Source organism: Ursus arctos, unplaced genomic scaffold (genome assembly GCF_023065955.2).
Source record: "Ursus arctos isolate Adak ecotype North America unplaced genomic scaffold, UrsArc2.0 scaffold_25, whole genome shotgun sequence".
NCBI classification, from domain to species: domain Eukaryota; kingdom Metazoa; phylum Chordata; class Mammalia; order Carnivora; family Ursidae; genus Ursus; species Ursus arctos.
Window position 1 is genome coordinate 40569782 of NW_026622930.1, and position 20415 is coordinate 40590196.

At 39.4% G+C, this 20415-nt stretch overlaps 1 protein-coding gene across 10 annotated transcripts in view; it reads right to left on the reverse strand.

Moving 5' to 3' along the window:
* The window catches only part of TXNDC16 (thioredoxin domain containing 16), a 106734-nt gene that overhangs the window by 52016 nt on the left and 34303 nt on the right, over positions 1-20415 (reverse strand). For all 10 annotated transcript variants that reach the window (XR_007190232.2, XM_048220037.2, XM_057318518.1 and 7 more), the window contains 3 exons: positions 18919-19040; positions 13672-13762; positions 2724-2874 (listed from right to left, as the gene is read on the reverse strand). Coding sequence is in view for 9 of the 10 variants with exons in the window: in XM_048220037.2 (XP_048075994.1) it covers positions 2724-2874; positions 13672-13762; positions 18919-19040 (364 nt within the window). In the remaining variant the exon portion in view is untranslated. The remainder of the gene's footprint in view (positions 1-2723; positions 2875-13671; positions 13763-18918; positions 19041-20415) is intronic.

Here is a 20415-nt window from a genome sequence, read left to right on the forward strand (position 1 = left end):
CTAGTTAACTATACCATCAAAAGGCATAAGCCAGGTACATCAAATCTTGTTCTAAGAGGTGTTTTCTATCATGACAATTGGCCTTACTTTTAACCTCCACTATATTCTCCAAAAACAAAAACAACCTCTAATACTGATGTGGCCAAATGTTTAAAGTACCAAAATGTAAAAGTGACCAAACTAGCTCAGAACCCTTTATCATCTTCCCATTCCTGCAAGGTTAAGCCTTAGCCATCCCACCAAGAGTCTCAGGGAACTTTTCATCAAGGCTTGTCTCCCTTTTCGGTACTTTACATTCATCTGCTCTGTTCTGATATGGACAAATTCACTAACCTGTGTTTTTGGACTGCCAGGCCTTTCTGGGTTGACACCAAGGTTTAGATTCTCAGCCTGACTCTCCAAGCTGGCACTGATCTTCAGTTCTGCCTTTCAGATCTTTTTTGGTTCCATGCTACTATCCCCATGTCTAGCCAGGCTTCGGAACCTCTGCCTGAATCCTACATCCCGGTTCCCTAGTTGTCTAAAGAAAATAAGACACTTAGGCAATAATATGCTGATGCATCATTTTGTGAGAGCATTAAAATAAACTCCAATGTAGCAAGGACTGGATTGCTAAATTAATATTCCTTTTGGGTGAACTGTGGCTTACAGCAGAGTCCCCTGCACTGCACAGTTCCAGGAATACCACTCACCTTGTTGTTTCTGAAATGTAGGTTTCAGGGGCTGCCACTGACATAGGTACAATATAAACAGTGTACATGATACCCTGCTTTCAAGGGAAGCCACACTTAATTGAATACCAATCATTATGAAATCTTCAAAGTTTTTGTTTTTTAACTTTAATACTACATAATTCCTGATATGTATGCATAGTAAAATGAAATAATATCGGAGAATTGCCCTCCTCATTATCTTAAAAAAAAAATACAATACTTTTAAAGCACAGCTAAATAAAAGTAATGAGTGGAAACTTTAAGAAAGGGACATGACTTCAAGCCAGAATGTAGTAGCCAAAAAAGGAACTAAAGATTTTTAGTAAAGCTTGGGGTGAGTTCTAGTCCTGCCCCCAATCGCAAAAGCAGTACTGGTGAATAGACAAAATCCTGACTTTTTTTTTTTTTTTTTTTTTGAGAGAGAGAGAGAGCGTGCGTGAGCGGGGCAGTGGGGGGTGGGGGGGTGGAGGAAGAGGGTGAGAGAGTCCCAAGCAAGCTCCACACTCAACGTAAGCCCGACCCAAAGCTCAATCCCACAACACTGAGATCATGAGCCCAGCCAAAATCAAGAGTCAGACACTTAAGCAACTGAGCCACCCAGGTGCCCCAAAATCCTGAGAATTCTTAATAATATTTTGGTATCGGGGAAAAAGGAAATGAGTCTGGAGAGAACAGAGACTGGTGAAGAACACTGAGCTGGTCTCTCTCTCTCTCTCAGGGCTCTATGCTGAAATGGGAGATCAAAGAAATTCAGGGGGTATTTTCCCCAGGGAAGGGAGATACATGCCCCCTCTGCCATGTGAAAGGAAAGGAAAAAAATTTATATGTTTTTTTTTTATTTGAAGGCAAGATCCAACCAAAAACTGACTCAAAATGAAGAACTCAAGAAAAAAAATAATAATAAAGAACTCAAGAAATATTAAAACAATACTTCCTAAAGAGCCCTCAAACAAACAAATGATATATTAAAACGTCCATAACCCCTCATTTCGCATCAGTTTCTTTTTCCTCTGCTAAATTCAAATAAGAGTATAAATTTCTTACTATAACCTAGCACACGCAATAGTATGTGTCCATTAATCCACACACCCACAGACACCGTATGTGTCCGTATGGGTGCAGACATGACTGGTGTGATGGTCGTCTAACTTCATTTCTGAGTGACTGGAATAGATGGCTTTACAATTTTTTTTCCTTTATATTTTGCAGCACCATTTGGATTATTTGTAATACACGTGCACTATTTTTATTTAAAAAGGTTGTACTGAGTGAGAAGGCCTACTGAAGGTTTTACACATGCTCAAGACAATCAGGAAAAAAACTTAAATCTCTATGAAATCCTTCCAGGCTAGCTAAGGGAAGTGGGGCACAGAAGCACTGTAGTCCCACTATTTACCAACTTTTAAAGTGGTCATCAACACATTTACAAACGAGGTCCTTCCTTAACCATGATGTGGTCTTTGTGATCTTGGAGTGGTCGCAGTTCATTTAAACTACCACAGAATACTTCCACTTATACGAGGCTATATTTGGATTTCAATACAACAATGTTTCCAGGCATTAAAATGTCATTTCATGAATAGTGTATCTTTTATTTTCCCTTTACTATGTAACTACTCCTAAATCCCCCTCAGTGAAAGAAGTACATCCAAGGAAAGGGAAAAAGATAGAGCTCATCTAACTAAAACGTGTATGTGTGAATTAAAACTTAATAAATTTTATGTATGAATTACCTAATATATTAAAATAAGAAGCATATGGGGCGCCTGGGTGGCTCAGTCAGCTGAGCCTCCAACTCTTGGTTTTGACTCAGGTCATGATCTCAGGGCCATGGAGTCAGGTCCAGCATTGGGCTCCACACTCAACGTGGAGTGTGATTGGGATTCTCTCTCTCTCTGCCTCACCCCTTTCCCTGCTTATGCATGCTCTCTCTCTCTCTCCCTCAAAACAAATAAATAAAATCTTTAAAAAATAATAAAAATAAAATAAAAATAATAAAATAAAACATACCACCAGAGGCGCTTCCATTGTCTTAATAAATCGATGAATATTCAGTGTGGTTAGCGGCCATTCCATCAGTGTTCTTCTACATTGTTCGGTCAAATCCAAGACTTGTTTACAATGAAAAAAGTAGAGATGTGCATTTTCGATATCCTCAGTGCTACAAATTAAAAATTAGGGACAGTCTCACTTGAAGAAGTTCAATGTGTTATCTTTCTACCATCCAGAAAGACATAGTTCCAAATATCTTTAACTCTCATGCTTTTGAATTACTGTTCTAGTAAAAATCTTAAACAGTAAAACAAAATAAAATGAACCTAAGCATTAAAAAAAGATATAAACGGTTTTAGAGTTGTATAAGCAAATTTTTTTCCTAAACTTTTTCATATGGTAGCTTCTAAATTAGGTTATAGACAGGTCCACACAATTTTTTTTTTTTTAAATAAAAGACTGTCACCTTGAGGACAAGGAGATTATCTTCGAATGTAGTTACTTTTCTAGAGCCATGCTAAATAAAGCCTTGTAACACAAATTTTCTAGGTTTAATTTAAACTCAAATCTGTTTTGAATAAACTTCAGCCAAAACATGTCTTAAGATAGAAACCATGTGACAGTTTGTGGGAGTTTGTGAGTTTGTATCTGAAATATTACAAAACTCAGCAAATATGGTTTATAATTTGAGTTCTGGCATCCCTTCAATATGAGAATTCAAAGATAAACTTATAGTGGGTAAGTAAGGTTTGCCAAAATTAAAATAGCATTTTAAAAATCTCCATATGGCATTAGCAGGGTTTGGCAAAATACTGCAAATTTTTATTTTTTTAAAAAGTTATTTTAATTCTTGATACATGCTCACACTGAGAGATGAGGTTCACTGATTTCAAATTTAATTACAAACTAATTTCTAGTAGATTTAATGATTAAAGAAACAATCAAATATTACTTAAAGCCTACTCTGTGTTAGGCCCTGTACCAAATACAAAAGACTAAGATGAATAAGATGATTCAAATCCTTAAGGGGCTTAAAGGAAATACATTTAGTTTTTTAAAATGTAGTCTGTGAGTGCTATAATATACAAAGTACTATGAGAAACAAAGAACTATTTCCTTCTGCCTCAAGTCAGAGAGGAGAAAGAAGGAAAGGGAAAGGAAGATCACAGAGTTAAAAACAGAGAATGACTTCTCCAAGAAGATAAGACAAATGGGTACTTCAGACAAAGAAATTATACTGCCAAGGCCCAATTAAAGTACTGAACTTTTGAACTCTTTTTTTTTTAAGATTTTATTTATTTATTTGACAGAGAGAGCCAGCGAGAGAGGGAACACAAGCAGGGGAAGTGGGAGAGGAAGCAGCAGGCTCCCAGCAGAGGAGCCTGATGTGGGGCTCTATCCCAGAACGGTGGGATCACGCCCTGAGCCGAAGGCAGACGCCTAACGACTGTGCCACCCAGGTGCCCCAACTTTTGAACTCTTAAACTCAAAGTACTTAACTTTTGAACTATTTAGGGTCTCATATAGTCATGTATATTAAAAGTAAATAGTCACGTATATTAAAAGTAAAGTATTGAAAGCAGGAGGACCCAGCTGAGGTTGAACATCCTATCATAAATTCTGAAACAATAAAGTAATTTTGGAAAGTTATTTAATCAGAGATCATTGGTTGTAGGTAACAGAAACCAAAAAGGGGGCTTACTGGAAGTGTAGAAGTACATATTATAGAACACAAGGAAAATTCAAGTAATTGGATCAGCAAGAGTTCAAGGAACCTTCCTTTTGCCATTAATAGTTTTCAGCTCCCAACTCTCTTTATAAACACAACTTTCTCTGCTTTACTCCTACATGGCCAAAACATTCCTATAAGCAAAGCAGCCAAAACACTGTATAATCCCATTTCTCCATGCCCAAATCCAAGTTCCTGGGAGAGGGGCTCTCATTTGCTCAGGTAAGTCAGTGGGCTGGTTGACCCTAGATCAGGTGGCCACCTCTGATCTGACAGTAATATGTGTGGGGTGAAGGGGTAACATCCTTGGGCTATACACAGATTCTTTAAGAGAGGAGTATGGGGAGGTAACAGAAAGTTCTGGTGTCCCCATGGCATGCCACCTCTTATACTACCTATCCTATACACCTTCCTTAACCAACATATAATTTCAAACAAATTCAGGACCAACATGATGTAATGATTAATATATTAGACTTATCCAGTGTTACAGCTCCAGCAACCAGAATAGTGTCTAGCACATAGAAGGCATTCAATATTTGCTGAATAAAAGAATGAACAAATGAAAGAAAAAATGCATTCACCTCTCTCCCATTAGGAGACAACCCAAAGTTATAGCCAACTATGTCACAAAACTACTGTACTCTGAATGCATGGTCCCTCCCTGTCATACCAGGTCTAAGTAGGACTCCTCACCATCTTGCTATCCATGAATAGATGAGTACTAAAACATCTCCAATGTATCAAATACACAAAAAGTATAGAAAAAAAGAGAGAGAGAGAGAGAGAGAAAGTAACTGGACATTTTAAAATTCTCATTTTAAAAAATAGGGGAAAGTAAAAACCCTTCCAGAACATTACCATGTTTAGCCATAGATCAGAATATGCTATGTATATAGTATAGCTTGCTGACTAGATTTTGTAAGATAAACGATAGGACCTATATCTTGCTAATAAATAAATAAATACCCTTCTGTGTTTTAAGCATGTCACCTTTATTTGCAACTCTTCATCACCTGAAAAATAAAGAAGCTAGTAGCACAAAAAAAAAAGTACAAACAATTAACCCTCAGCAAAAGTGTGGGGCTACCATAGAATTGCCATGAGATGAGAATAACCAGGCTTCCCCCACTCTGGGACGGGAAACTGGAAGTCTACCTTGGGAGTAGCAAAGCAGCTGACTAAACCACTGCTTATCGTATCTTGAGACTCAGTGACTTACAGCAAGCTTTGCGGTACTGTCAGCACAAGTCCCACAATGTTAAAAATATTAATTTTTATAAAAAACAGTAATCATGCGTCAAAGTTTTAATTCATTAACGAGGGAATCAGCAGAATGACAGTTCAATCAGAAGTGCTGAATGAGAAAAGGAATGCTGGCTAATGTACAGAGCAGTAAAAACATAACTTCTCTTTGCAACTTTATTCCCCAGCTACCCCCCTCCTCCCAAAAAATCATTTCACTTTATCAGCTTTCTATGCACTAACCTTTACATTCACAGAGTTGTAAAATGTCTGGGATTTAATTAATTGTGTGTGGTTTCATCAAATAGTCTGTTTTCCAAGAGGTTAGCAGGAGGGCTAATTAAAAAGTCCAGAATGGTTGGGGCGTGTGGGTGGTTCAGTTAAGTATCTGCCTTCGGCTCAGGTCATGATCGGTCCTGGGATCAAGTCCCATATCGGGCTCCCTGCTCAGCACGGAGTCTGCTTCTCCCTCCCCCTCTCCCCTTGCTTGTGCTCACTCTCTGACAAGTAAATAAATAAAATCTTAAAAAAAAAAAAAAAAAACTTGGGGCACCTGGGTGGCTCAGTGGGTGAAGCATCTGCCTTTGGCTCAGGTCATGATCCCAGGGTCCTGGGATTGAGTCCCACATCGGGCTCCTTGCTCATCAGGGAGCCTGCTTCCCCCTCTGCCTGCCACTCCCCCTGCTTATGCGCTCTCTCTCTTTCTCTGACAAATAAATAAATAAAATCTTTGTTAAAATAAAATAAAATAAAATAAAATAAAATAAAATAAAATAAAATAAAATAAAAAACTTGCATGGTATAAAAAGGTCACACGATCACCATTTTGCCTTGCTTTGTATTAATTTTCCTGAAGAGTATTTTGAGGCAAAGTCTTTAAAATACACTGGTTATTCCCTGTGTCTATAAGTACCAAAGAAAAGAAAAACATCAACTCTAGTTTGCCGAGGCAAAAAGTCAAAAGAAGGCCTCTACCTAAAACTGTAGGCTAGAAACTAGACAAGAAAAAAAAACATTTAAAAGACTTTGCTCAAAAACTGTACTTAAATATATTTAAGACTATTCTGACAAAGTGACTTACAGAACTATCGGAAAGAACTTGTGGGGGCAGGAGTTAAGATGGAGGAGGAGTAGGGGACCCCTCTTTCAGCTTCAGAGCGTCTGCGAACCACACTGAGATGGAGCTCCGGAGCGCGCGAGGGCGACTGCAGTGTTAGAAACACAAAGGACAGAAACGTGCCGGCCCTGGAAGTGAGGGCTGGGACGCCGGGTGTGGGGCGCACATCCCGGGACGCTGCAGGGTTGAGCAGCACCAACAGAAACAGAGTTAAAGTGGCCAGAACATCAGTGGAGAACGGTCCGCGATCCCTCTGTTCTGAGACAGAGGCTGAGATTTGGCCACTGCTGCTCTGACTCTCAGAAGAGGCACAACAAACCGCCAGGGAAAGCACCAGAGAACAAAAGCCTGGAAATACCGGCTCACAGTGTACCCATCCTCATCCCCCCCTCGCAGGGGACACAGAGACTCTACCCAAACAGGGTTGACTGAGTATCAGCGCGGCAGGCCCCTCCCCCAGAAGGCAGGCTGAAAAATCAAGAACCCCACATCCCTAAGGTCCCTATAAAACAAGTGCGCACTGCCTGGGTCCCGGTCAATAATTTGGGCTCTGGACAACCCCACAACCTCTCCTCATCAGAATGACGAGAAGGAGAAGTCCCCCCCAGCAAAGAAAAGACAATGAGTCTGTGGCCTCTGCCACAGAACTAATGGATATGGATATAACCGAATTATCAGAAATGGAGTTCAGAGTAACAATGGTCAAGATGATGTGTAGACTTGAAAAAAGTATTAACGAAAATGTTAATGAGAATATAGAATCTCTAAGGGCAGAAATGAGAGCAAATCTGGCAGAAAATAAAAATTCTATGAACCAAATGCAGTCAAAACTAGAGGCTCTGACGGCCAGGGTGAATGAGGCAGAAGGATGTATCGGCGAATTGGAGGATGGGTTAGTAGAAGAGAAAGCTAAAATAGAAACTTGGCTCAAAAAAATCCAATCTCAAGAATGTAGGTTACGGGAGATCACTGACTCAATGAAACGTTCCAATGTCAGAATCATTGGCATCCCCGAGGGGGTGGAGAAAAACAGAGGTCTAGAAGAGATATTTTAACAAATTGTAGCTGAAAACTTCTCTAATCTAGCAAGGGAAACAAACATTCGTGTCCAAGAGGCAGAGAGGACCCCTCCCAAGCTCAACCACAACAAACCTACGCCACGTCACGTCAAAGTGCAATTCACAAATATTAGATCCAAGGATACAGTATTGAAAGCGGCCAGGGCAAAGAAATTTCTCATGTACCAAGGCAAAGGTATTAGAATTACGTCAGACCTGTCTACACAGACCTGGAATGAGAGAAAGGGTTGGGGGGACATTTTTAAAGCTCTTTCAGAGAAAAACATGCAGCCAAGGATCCTTTATCCAGCAAGGCTGTCATTCAGAATTGATGGTGAAAGCAGCCAAGGCAAAGAAATTTCTCACGTACCAAGGCAAAGGTATTAGAATTACGTCAGACCTGTCTACACAGACCTGGAATGAGAGAAAGGGTTGGGGGGACATTTTTAAAGCTCTTTCAGTGAAAAACATGCAGCCAAAGATCCTTTATCCAGCAAGGCTGTCATTCAGAATTGATGGTGAAAGCAGCCAAGGCAAAGAAATTTCTCACGTACCAAGGCAAAGGTATCAGAATTACGTCAGACCTGTCTACACAGATCTGGAATGAGAGAAAGGGTTGGGGGGGGGGGCATTTTTAAAGCTCCTTCGGAGAAAAACATGCAGCCAAGGATCCTTTATCCAGCAAGGCTGTCATTCAGAATTGATGGAGAAATAAAGACCTTCCAGAATCGCCAGTCATTGACCAATTTTGTAACCACGAAACCAGGCCTACAGGAGATATTAAGGGGGGTTCTATAAAAGTAAAAAGGCCCCAAGAATGATACAGAACAGAAAGTCATAGTCTATAGAAACAAAGACTTTACAGGCAACATGGCATCTTTAAAATCATATCTCTCAATAATCAGTCTCAATGTAAATGGCCTAAATGCTCCCATAAAGCACCACAGGGTTGCAGACTGGATAAAAAGACATGACCCATCTATTTGCTGTCTACAAGAGACTAATTTTGGACCTAAAGATACATCCAGACTGAAAGTAAAGGGATGGAATACCATCTTTCAGGCCAATGGACCTCAAAAGAAAGCTGGGGTAGCAATTCTCATATCAGACAGGTCGGATTTTAAACTAAAGACCATAGTTAGAGATACAGAAGGGCACTATATTATTCTTAAAGGATGTATCCAACAAGTGGATATGACAATTATAAATATATATATATATATATATATATATGCGACCCAACAGGGGAGCTGCAAGATACACAAGCCAACTCTTAACCACAATAAAGAGACATATAGATAAAAATTCATTAATAGTAGGGGAACCTCAACACTCCACTATCAGAAATAGAGCACCTAAGCAGAAAATTGACAAAGAGGGGCGCCTGGGTGGCACAGCAGTTAAGCGTCTGCCTTCAGCTCAGGGCGTGATCCCGGCGTTCTGGGATCGAGCCCCACATCAGGCTCCTCTGCTATGAGCCTGCTTCTTCCTCTCCCACTCCCCCTGCTTGTGTTCCCTCTCTTGCTGGCTGTCTCTATCTCTGTCGAATAAATAAATAAAATATTAAAAAAAAAAAAAAAGAAAATTGACAAAGAAACAAGAGCTTTGAATGCCACACTCGACGAGTTCGACCTCATAGATATATATAGAACACTACACGCCAGAACCAAAGAATACTCATTCTATTCTAATGCCCATGGAACATTCTCAAGAACAGACCATGTTCTGGGTCACAAAACAGGTCTCAACTGATACCAAAAGACTGAAATTATTCCCTCATATTCTCAGACCACAACGCTTTGAAATTGAAACTCAACCACAAGGAAAAATTTGGAAGAAACTCAAACACTTGGAGACTAAGAACCATCCTGCTCAAGAATGATTCGATAAACCGGGAAATCAAAAATCAATTTAAACAATTTATGAAGAACAACGAGAATGAAAACACAACAGTCCAAAACCTATGGGATACTGCAAAGGCAGTCCTAAGGGGGAAATACATAGCCATTCAAGCCTCACTCAAAAGAATAGAAAAATCTAAAATGCAGTTTTTATATTCTCACCTCAAGAAGCTGGAACAGCAACAGAGGGACAGGCCTAATCCACGCACGAGGAAGCAGTTGACCAAGATTAGAGCAGAAATCAATGAATTAGAAACCAGGAGCACAGTAGAGCAGATCAACAGAACTAGAAGCTGGTTCTTTGAAAGAGTAAATAAAATTGACACACCGCTGGCAAGACTTATCCAAAAGAATAGAGAAAGGACCCAAATTAATAAAATTATGAATGAAAGGCGAGAGGCCACAACCAACACCAATGAAATTGGAAGGATTATTAGAAACTTTTATCAATAGCTTTATGCCAATAAGTTAAGCAATCTGGAAGAGATGGAGGCCTTCCTGGAAACCTATAAACTACCATAACTGAAACAGGAAGAAATTGATTTTTTAAACAGGCCAATTAATTATGAAGAGATTGAGTCAGTGATAAACAACCTTCCAAATAACAAAACTCCAGGCCCGGACGGTGTTCCTGGGGAATTCTACCAAACATTCAAAGAAGAAATAATACCTATTCTCCTAAAGCTATTTCAAAAAATAGAAACAGAAGGAAAGCTACCAAACTCATTCTATGAGGCCAATATTACCTTGACCCCCAAACCAGGCAAAGACCCCATCAAAAAGGAGAATTACAGACCGATTTCCCTAATGAACATGGACGCCAAAATTCTCAACAAGATCCTGGCTAATAGAATCCAACAGTACATTAAAAGGATTATCCATCATGACCAAGTGGGATTCATCCCTGGGATGCAAGGGTGGTTCAACATTCGCAAATCTATCAGTGTCATAGACGTTATCAGCAAGAAAAAAGCCAAAAATCATATGATTCTCTCAACAGATGCAGAAAAAGCATTTGACAAAATACAGCATCCTTTCCTGATTAAAACCCTTCAGAGTGTAGGGATAGAGGGCACATTCCTCAATCTCATAAAAATCATCTATGAAAAGCCTACAGCAAATATCATTCTCAATGGGGAAAAGCTGGAAGCCTTTCCCTTAAGATCAGGAATATGACAAGGATGCCCACTCTCGCCACCACTATTCAACACAGTACTTGCAACAGCAATCAGACAACAAAAAGGGATAAAAGGTATCCAAATTGGCAAAGAAGAAGTCAAACTGTCTCTCTTCACAGATGACATGAAACTCTATATGGAAAACCCAAAAGAATCCACTCCCAAACTATCAGAAGTTATAGAGCAATTCAGTAATGTGGCGGGATACAAAATCAATGCTCAGAAATCAGTTGCATTTCTATACACGAATAATGAGACTGAAGAAAGAGAAATTAGGGAATCCATCCCATTTACAATAGCAACAAAAATCATACATTACCTTGGAATTAACTTAACCAGAGATGTAAAGGATCTATATTTTAGAAACTACAAATCACTCTTGAAAGACACTGAAGAAGACACAAAAAGATGGAAAAATATTCCATGCTCATGGATTAGAAGAATTAACATAGTTAAAATGTCCATGCTACCCAGAGCAATCTACACTTTCAATGCTATCCCGATCAAAATACCAATGACATTTTTCAAAGAACTGGAACAAATAGCCCTTAAATTTGTATGGAACCAGAAAAGGCCCCAAATTGCCAAGGAACTGTTGAAAAGAAAAACAAAGCCGGGGGCATCACAATGCCGGATTTCGAGCTGTACTACAAAGCTGTGATCACAAAGACAGCATGGTACTGGCACAAAAACAGACACATAGACCACTGGAACAGAATAGAGAACCCAGAAATGGACTCTCAGCTCTTTGGGCAAATAATTTTTGATAAAGCAGGAAAAAACATCCGGTGGAAAAAAGACAGTCTCTTCAATAAATGGTGCTGGGAAAATTGGACAGCTACATGCAAAAGAATGAAACTTGACCACTCTCTCACACCACGCACAAAGATAAACTCCAAATGGATGAAAGACCTCGATGTGAGACAGGAATCCATCAAAATCTTAGAGGAGAGCATAGGCAGCAACCTCTACGACATCAGCCAAAGCAACCTTTTTCATGACACATCTCCAAAGGCAAGAGAAACAAAAGATAAAATGAACTTGTGTGACTTCATCAAGATAAAAAGTTTCTGCACAGCCAAGGAAACAGTCAAAAAAACTAAGAGGCAAGCCACGGAATGGGAGAATATATTTGCAAACGATACTACAGATAAAAGACTGGTATCCAAGATCTACAAAGAACTTCTCAAACTCAATACATGAGAAACAAATAATCAAATCATAAAATGGGCAGAAGATATGAACACTTTTCCAATGAAGACATACAAATGGCTAACAGACACATGAAAAAATGTTCAAAATCATTAGCCATCAGGGAAATTCAAATCAAAACCACACTGAGATACCACCTTACGCCAGTTAGAATGGCAAAAATAGACAAGGCAAGAGACAACAATTGTTGGAGAGGATGTGGAGAAAGGGGATCCCTCCTACATTGTTGGTGGGAATGCAAGTTGGTACAGCCACTCTGGAAAACAGTGTGGAGGTCCCTTAACAAGTTAAAAACTGATCTACCCTATGATCCCACAATTGCACTACTGGGTATTTACCCCAAAGATACAGACGTAGTGAAGAGAAGGGCCATATGCACCCCAATGTTCATAGCAGCATTGTCTACAATAGCTAAATCGTGGAAGGAGCCGAGATGCCCTTCAACAGATGACTGGATTAAGAAGTTGTGGTCCATATAGACAATGGAATATTATTCAGCTATCAAAAAGAACGAATTCTCAACATTTGCTGCAACATGGACAGCACTGGAGGAGATAATGCTAAGTGAAATAAGTCAAGCAGAGAAAGAATTATCATATGGTTTCTCTCATCTATGGAACATAAGAACTAGGAAGGTCGGTAGGAGAAGAAAGGGATAAAGAAAGGGGGGGGGTAGGGGCACCTGGGTGGCACAGCAGTTAAGCGTCTGCCTTCGGCTCAGGGCATGATCCCGGCGTTATGGGATCGAGCCCCACATCAGGCTCTTCCACTATGAGCCTGCTTCTTCCTCTCTCACTCCCCCTGCTTGTGTTCCCTCTCTGGCTGGCTGTCTCTATCTCTGTCAAACAAATAAAATCTTTTTTTAAAAAAAAAGGCGGGTTATCATAAGGGGGAGTGAAGCATGAGAGAGTATGGACTCTGAGAAACAAACTGAGGGCTTCGGAGGGGAGGCGGGTAGGGGAATGGGATAGGCTGGTGATGGGTAGTAAGGAGGGCACGTATTGCATGGTGCACTGGGTGTTATACGCAACTAATGAATCATCGAACATTACATCAAAAACCAGGGATGTACTGTACGATGACTAACATAATAAAAAAATATTTAAAAAATAAAAATAAAATAAAATAAAATAAAATAAAATAAAATAGATGAAGCATAAAAAAAAGAAAGAAAGAACTTCTGGAACTTAGTTATCAAAGCTGTTATTTTACTACCTATCTGATCACTGTGGGAGATCTATTCCTAAAATACCTAAAATACCTAAAATTCCAGGATCACATATTGTGGCTTATCCGTATTTTCCTTGTTCACCTTAGCCTAACATCACCTCTGCACATTTAATTTCATTTGCAGACTGTAGAATGGCAGACAATAATAATGATGGAGATTTCCAGTTTCATTTATATATTCACACGTGCTTACAATTCCCCTCGAAGTCTATGATGCGAGAGTCTGATGGAGATGGTGAATAAGTAATGTGAAAGAAGCAAACTTAAAACCGTTGACATATGCCTCTTGTACATACCCAATACTTTCCAAAAGGGCAGTTTCCGTGGTTAGCACAAACTTGTATGTGGTCCCATAGACAAAGGCAGTTTCCATGACCGCCCTGTGCTCTGAAGAAAAGATAAGAGAGTTGGGAGACACGAGAAGTTAGTTTTTGTGACTCTCTCTGAATATTGCCCTATACCCTTTTAGGCTCTATTATAAAGAAAAATTCCTTGTAGGGAATCCCAGTCAAGAAAATGCAGTTTAAGAATTTATGAAAAGTCCATTCTATTCAAGGAAAGAGAAGAGTTAATAGGAAATAGAAACGAGTTATACTTGAGAATATAACATGTGACAAGTCTGTGATAGTTTTCTCCTCATAGCAGGGAAGAGACTATGCATCCACCAACCAATTTTTATAGATTATATTTTATATATGTACATGCCTGCTTATTGTTTCTGGCTTGGTTTTTTGTTTACCAAACTTATAGTTTAAAAAGAAACAATTCTACAAAACATATTAAGAAAAACAATAATTTCTCCCCCACCCCCACCCTATTTCCAATTCCCAAGAGACAGCAGCTTTCAATTCTTTTACTGTTTCTTTTGGTATTTACCTCCAAGTCTTTAAATGACATTCTTACACTCTTATTTTCTGATTTTTTAAAGTGTTATTAATCTATTGACTTCCCACTATGGCAGATGATAACTTAGCTCTTTCCCAAAACCTCACTCCACAAACACACACACTTCTGTCCCCTCAATAATCCCAAATGAGTTCTAGTTTTTATTAGTTCAATTATCTGTCTTTACATTGTCATAACTCAGTAAATACTACTTACAAGTGAGCCACAGAGTGCAAAATGAACATTTCTCCTTTTTTGGGCAACTTTTTCACCAGCTATAACTTTTTAATTTGTTTAAACTTATTTCTAATTTATTTCTAAATTCTTCCACTACTGGTGAGCGCTCTCAATACTTCAAATAGATCAGGCACACTAGCAGTTCCTCTCCCTGGAGACATTTCTGCAGAGCTTATGGCTTTGCTGCAGTACAGACTACTGCACCTGGGCCTGCTACACAGCTTCAATCCTGGGAACTCACTACTCACGTCTGCATCATCCTGGGGATTCTCTTACTCTTTCTCTTATGCAGGGTCCTTTGGCCTGTAATCCACATCCTCTTGACTGATTGGCTCCCTTGCTCCCATTCTCTAGCACCTTCTTGTGAGAGGATATATGAAATACACGTTTTGTGACCTTACACTTCTGAAAGTGTCTTTATTCCATATTTTAACTATAGTTGTCTGCATACTGAATTCTACCTTCAAGTCATTTCCCCTGAGAATTCTGAAAGCATTGCTCCGTTTTCTTCAGTTTCTAGGGCTGCAACTGAGAAGTCCAATGCAATTCTGATTCTTGATCCTTTAACTGTATCTTTCCCTCCCTTCCTTCCATCCTTCCTTCCGTCCTTCCTTCCCTCCCTCCCTTCTCTCTCTTTCTTTCCTTCTTCCCTCCCTCACTCTCTCTCTTTCTTTCTTGAAGCTTTTAGAACAGTGTTTGTTCCCAATATTCTGAAACTGCAAAATGAAATGCTTTGGCGTGGCTCTATACTCATCCATTATGCTGGAATTCAACGAGCCCTTTCAACCTGGAAGCTCAAATCCTTCAGTTCTTGGAAATTTTCTCGAAGTATTTACTTGAAGCATTTCTTCCTTTCCATTTTATTTTATTTTCCCTTTTCTCTTCACTGCCATTTCTAGGCAGTCATCTTCCCCTCCCCCAGTGAATCTTCTACTACGCGAGTTGAGTTCCATCAGAGTATTCAACTCACCATTCTGCCTTGGAGCCATCTACCACCCCAGCCAGAAACAAGCACCCCCATTCCACAAAAAAAAATTTAGCTTCTATCACACTGTCATTCTAATACTATTCCCTCATAATCCTTGGAGATTTTATTATCCCCATAGATGATACTTGCAAATCCTAGCCTCTCAGTCTTTGGTCCTCTCTGGAGATTCCAGTGATCTCTCTTCAAGTCTACCTTAACCATTCGCCGCTATGGTCCCACACGGGCCTTGTAATTACCAATCACTTGCAAACCCCTCCAAAATCTCAATGTCTAGCATACCCTTGACCCCCTCCTTCCATAAACACACACACCCCTCCATCTTCAGGTCATTCTGTCTAGCACATAATCCTCCAGGAATTACAGTCCTATCACTTTCACTGTCCTCCATTCCTTCAGGTTTTCTCTTCCCTCTTAACCTAGCTTACATTCCAAGGTCAGTCTTTATAATCACTCCCCTGCCTTTCTGGCTAAAACACAATCCAGGTTAAATCAGATACACTGCTTATTCTGTACTTACACCTATAAAAGTAAACATGGCTGGAGGGAAAGACAAAACAAACACCTTTTAGCATCACCACACTAATGATCTGACTTTATTATTTATTTATTTATTTATTTATTTATTTATTTATTTTTTTGAGAGAGAGAAAACACACGAACAGGGGAAGGGACAGAGGGAGAGGATCTTAAGCAGACTCCATGCTTATGCAGGACATGATCCCACAACCCTAAGATCATGACGTGAGCCGAAATCAAGAGTCTAACACTTTAGGACCACCCAGGAGCCCCATGATCTCACTTTAGATTACTGATATCAACTATTATTGTTACCTGGCAACCATTCTTTTTTTTTTAAGATTTTATTTATTTATTTGAGAAAGAGAGAGAGAGAGGACGAGCAGGCAGATAGGGGCAGGGCACAGGGAGAGGGAGAGAGAGAATCTTAAGCAGATTCCCCACTGATTGTGGAGCCCCACACAGGGCTTGATCTCAGGACCCTGAGATCATGACCTGAGCTGAAATCAAGAGTCAGACACTTAATCTAGACTGAACCATCCAGACGCCCCAACCATTCTTTATTTTCAGGCCTTCTAAAACAACTACTTCATCTCTTCTCTCCTCAAACTATCTGATGATTTTATTTTTATTTCACTGAGAAAACAGAGCCAGTTACAAAAGCAAAACCAAAAAAATTTCCACAAGCATATTTATCTGCCCACTTAACAAAACTGATGCCCATATTCTCTGTCTTCCCTCCTTCTACCATAGATGAATTTTCTGTGCTCCCAGCAAAGAACCACACCTCCCCTCATTCACTAGATTCCATCCCCTCTTGTCGACTCAAAGATGTTATTCCAGGGGCGCCTGGGTGGCTCAGTCGTTAAGCATCTGCCTTCGGCTCAGGGAGTAATTCCGGAGTCCTGGGATCGAGCCCCACATCAGGCTCCTCCGCTATGAGCCTGCTTCTTCCTCTCCCACTCCCCCTGCCTGTGTTCCCTCTCTCGCTGGCTCTCTCTCTGTCAAATAAATAAATGAAATCTTAAAAAAAAAAAAAAAAAGATGTTATTCCAGTAATTCTCCCCGCGTTTTCCTCCATGCTATAGCTTCTGCTTTCTACTGGATCCTTCTTGTCAACATATATATATGCTTCTTAAGAAATTCTTCACTTGACCCACATACTCTTCAGCCACTGCCCCATTTTCCTCCTTCCCTTAACAGTAAAATTTCTCTAATTTCTCTATATTCACGGTCTCCAGTTGCTCTCTACCTATTCTCTTGTACCCCTATCAGGCACTTACCCTACCACTCTACAGAAACTGTGCTTGTCAAGGTCACCAACAAATTCCATAGTGCTAAGCATAATTAGGCCAACTGGCAGCTCCTATCTTAATTAACCTTTCAGCACCATTTGACACAACTGTTCCTATCTCTTCCTTAAAACCCTATCTCCACTTTGCTTCCTACCACACAGTCCATTCCTTCTGTCTCTTTATTGGTTCCGTCTCACTTCAGTGACCTGTAAATGTTGACGGATCTCAACAGTTCAGTCTTCTTCTCTTTCCCATCTAGCATCACTCGCTTTGTGATCTCTTCTGGTCCCACAGCTTTATCTCCCAAATTTATAACCTTAGTCTATATCTCCACCATCAAATGCAGACTAGTAGCATCCAATTACCTTGCTGATATCTCTCCTTGGATGTCTATGGGGTATTTCACAAGTATGATGTCCAAAAGTGAATTCCAGAGCTTCCTCTCCAAACTATTTTCAGTCTTCCCCACCTAGTTATCAGCAATTTCACCTTTCGGGTAACTCAAGCTAAAACCCCAGAGCCACCCTGGTCTCTGCTATTTCTCTCTCACTCCACAGCCAATATGTCAGCAAATTCAGTTAGTCCTACAACCAAAATACTGCTCAAGTTCAAATTTATTGCCACCCCCACTGCTAACACCATGATCCAAGCCACCCACCATTATCTCTCACCTGCCTTACTGCAATACCTTCCTAGTTTTCCTTCCTTATTCTACTATTCCTCCTTCCAGTCTATTCCAAACATTGTATTTCCTGTTAAAATACAAATCAGAGAGTTCTGGTTCCACTGTAGCAACGTAAACCCTCTCTAGCTCATCCTTCTCATTGATGACAATTACAAACTATGGACAATAACGTGAGAACCCTGTAAACAAAAACAGGCTAATTGTAGAGTATTATTTTACAAGTATATTAAATTCAGTGGCATGCTATGTAGCCATCAAGCTTTATGTTTATAAAAATTGTGATTTCCAATAAGTGATTTTATTTCATAGACCATATACCATTTTTAAAATGTCTTGAACGTTTTGTATTAACATGATCAAGGTAAAACCATTAACAAATTAAAGTCCTGAAAGCATAACAATAATTTGTTCATAAGATGTTTATAAACTTCTTTACTACAAAATTACATAATTTTACATATTACAGCTCAAGGTGATGCTGTCAAAATTATATATTTTTTTTAAATCAGGAAAAAGTCAAATAGCGAATGTTAAAATAAAACAGAAAGCCATTCAGTCAACATTATTGAATACTGTAAACTACTATACCAGGTACCATGAGGACCACAAGGAAACAAAAATAGTAACTAAGGCTTATAGGACACTCCTATACATCAAAAACTATTTTAATTATTTGAATTCATTTGGTGCTCACAATAACCCTAAGAGACAGGCATAGTTATTTGCACCACCTTACTGATTAGGAAACTAAAGTTACATAAGTTGTGCAAGGTCATAGTGTAAGTCATGGGGGCAATCTGGCTCCAGGGTTTTTGTTCAATCACATTACTATGCTGCCTGCTTAAAGAAAGAAAACATAATGGTAAGGATGCTATTTTAAGTCCTTCGACATACTCAGACAAGTGCAGAGGCACAACAAAGATTAAAAGTTAAATACCTGGTGTTCCGATGGCTCTTACGTAGGAGAATGCAATGTTGGCTTTTCCTTTCAGAGCATTTTCTATGTTCTGAAGGTCTTCCAGAGTGGTAATATATTTTACTTCATTAAAAAGTAGAGAACTGAAATAAACAGAGATGTAATTGGTAGAAGAACCTGACACAGTTATTTAACACATGTTTTCAGTAAGTTAAAAAACCTCATCAAAAAAGAAACATAACTCTTTTGAACAAATTATCAGTAGTGAGAGCCTAAGCATTTTTTTAAAAAGATTTTATTTGAGAGAGAGAGAATGCATGAGCACAAGCAGGCGGAGGTGCAGAAGGAGAGGGAGAAGCAGACTCACTGCTGAGCAGGCAACCCAAGGCGAGACTCCATCCTAGGACCTGGGATCATGACCTGAGTGGAAGGCAGACACTTAACCGACTGAGCCACCCAGGGACCCCAGAACCTAAGCATTTTAATACTGAATTATAATCACTCTCGCAATCATTTTTCTATACCTGAGAACATCAACCAGGAACAGTTGTGAGAAATAGTGCTCCTCCATCACAACTACCTTAATGTATTTAAGTTGTATTCACTAACATCCTACTCTGGCCCAATAATCCCTTAAACATCTCTCAGCCTTGAACATATTTGAGTCCTTTACACATCTAAACTGAAGGCTTTTTTTCACAGCATATAAGGCTCTGCATTATCTACTTCTCCATTTTGTTTTACCATTCCTCATGTCTGCCATACTTTAGACACACCTCAAGGCCTTTGAGCACACAGTTCTCTTTGCTGAAAACGATTCCCTCTGCTCCTTCTCATATATCTGGTCTCAGTTAAGACATCACTGCCTCAGAGAAACCTACCCTGTTAGTCCTCTGTAATTAGGTCTGTAGCATTTTTCTCTTTAATTTCACACTATTTGATCCTTTCTAGCACTTATCACAATTTATAATTGCTTATATATTTATTTACTTGTTTGTCCCTGCATCTCTTATTAAACTTTTACCTTCCTGAATCAAGGAGGTATTTTTTTACATTTGCATATTTTTAAAATTTGCATATTTTAATCACTACATCCATAACTTAGAATAGAGCCTCGTGCACTCTAAGTAATCAATAAATATTTGTTGAATGAAAGAAAAAGCAGGATGGGAATTATTTATTCTCATTCATTTGAAGAAATGCAAATCCAAAACAGAAGAGCTTACTTACTCAAAAATACATTTACAGAATTGAGGAGCCAGGAACAGAACGTAAAACAGGTCTCTTCATTCCTAATTCAATGATCTTTCCACCTGACCATAATTCTTCCAAATCATCTTTTCAATGTGTAAATCAGACTAATCAATCATATTTCTTCATCCAAAAGAATTTCCTTTTTAAATTTTCTACTTTTATGTAAATTATCTATCCCTAACAACTCATTCTACTTAATCCCCCGTGTGTGTGTGTGTGTGTGTGTGTGTGTGTGTGTGTGCGCGCGCGCGCGCGCGTGTTTTA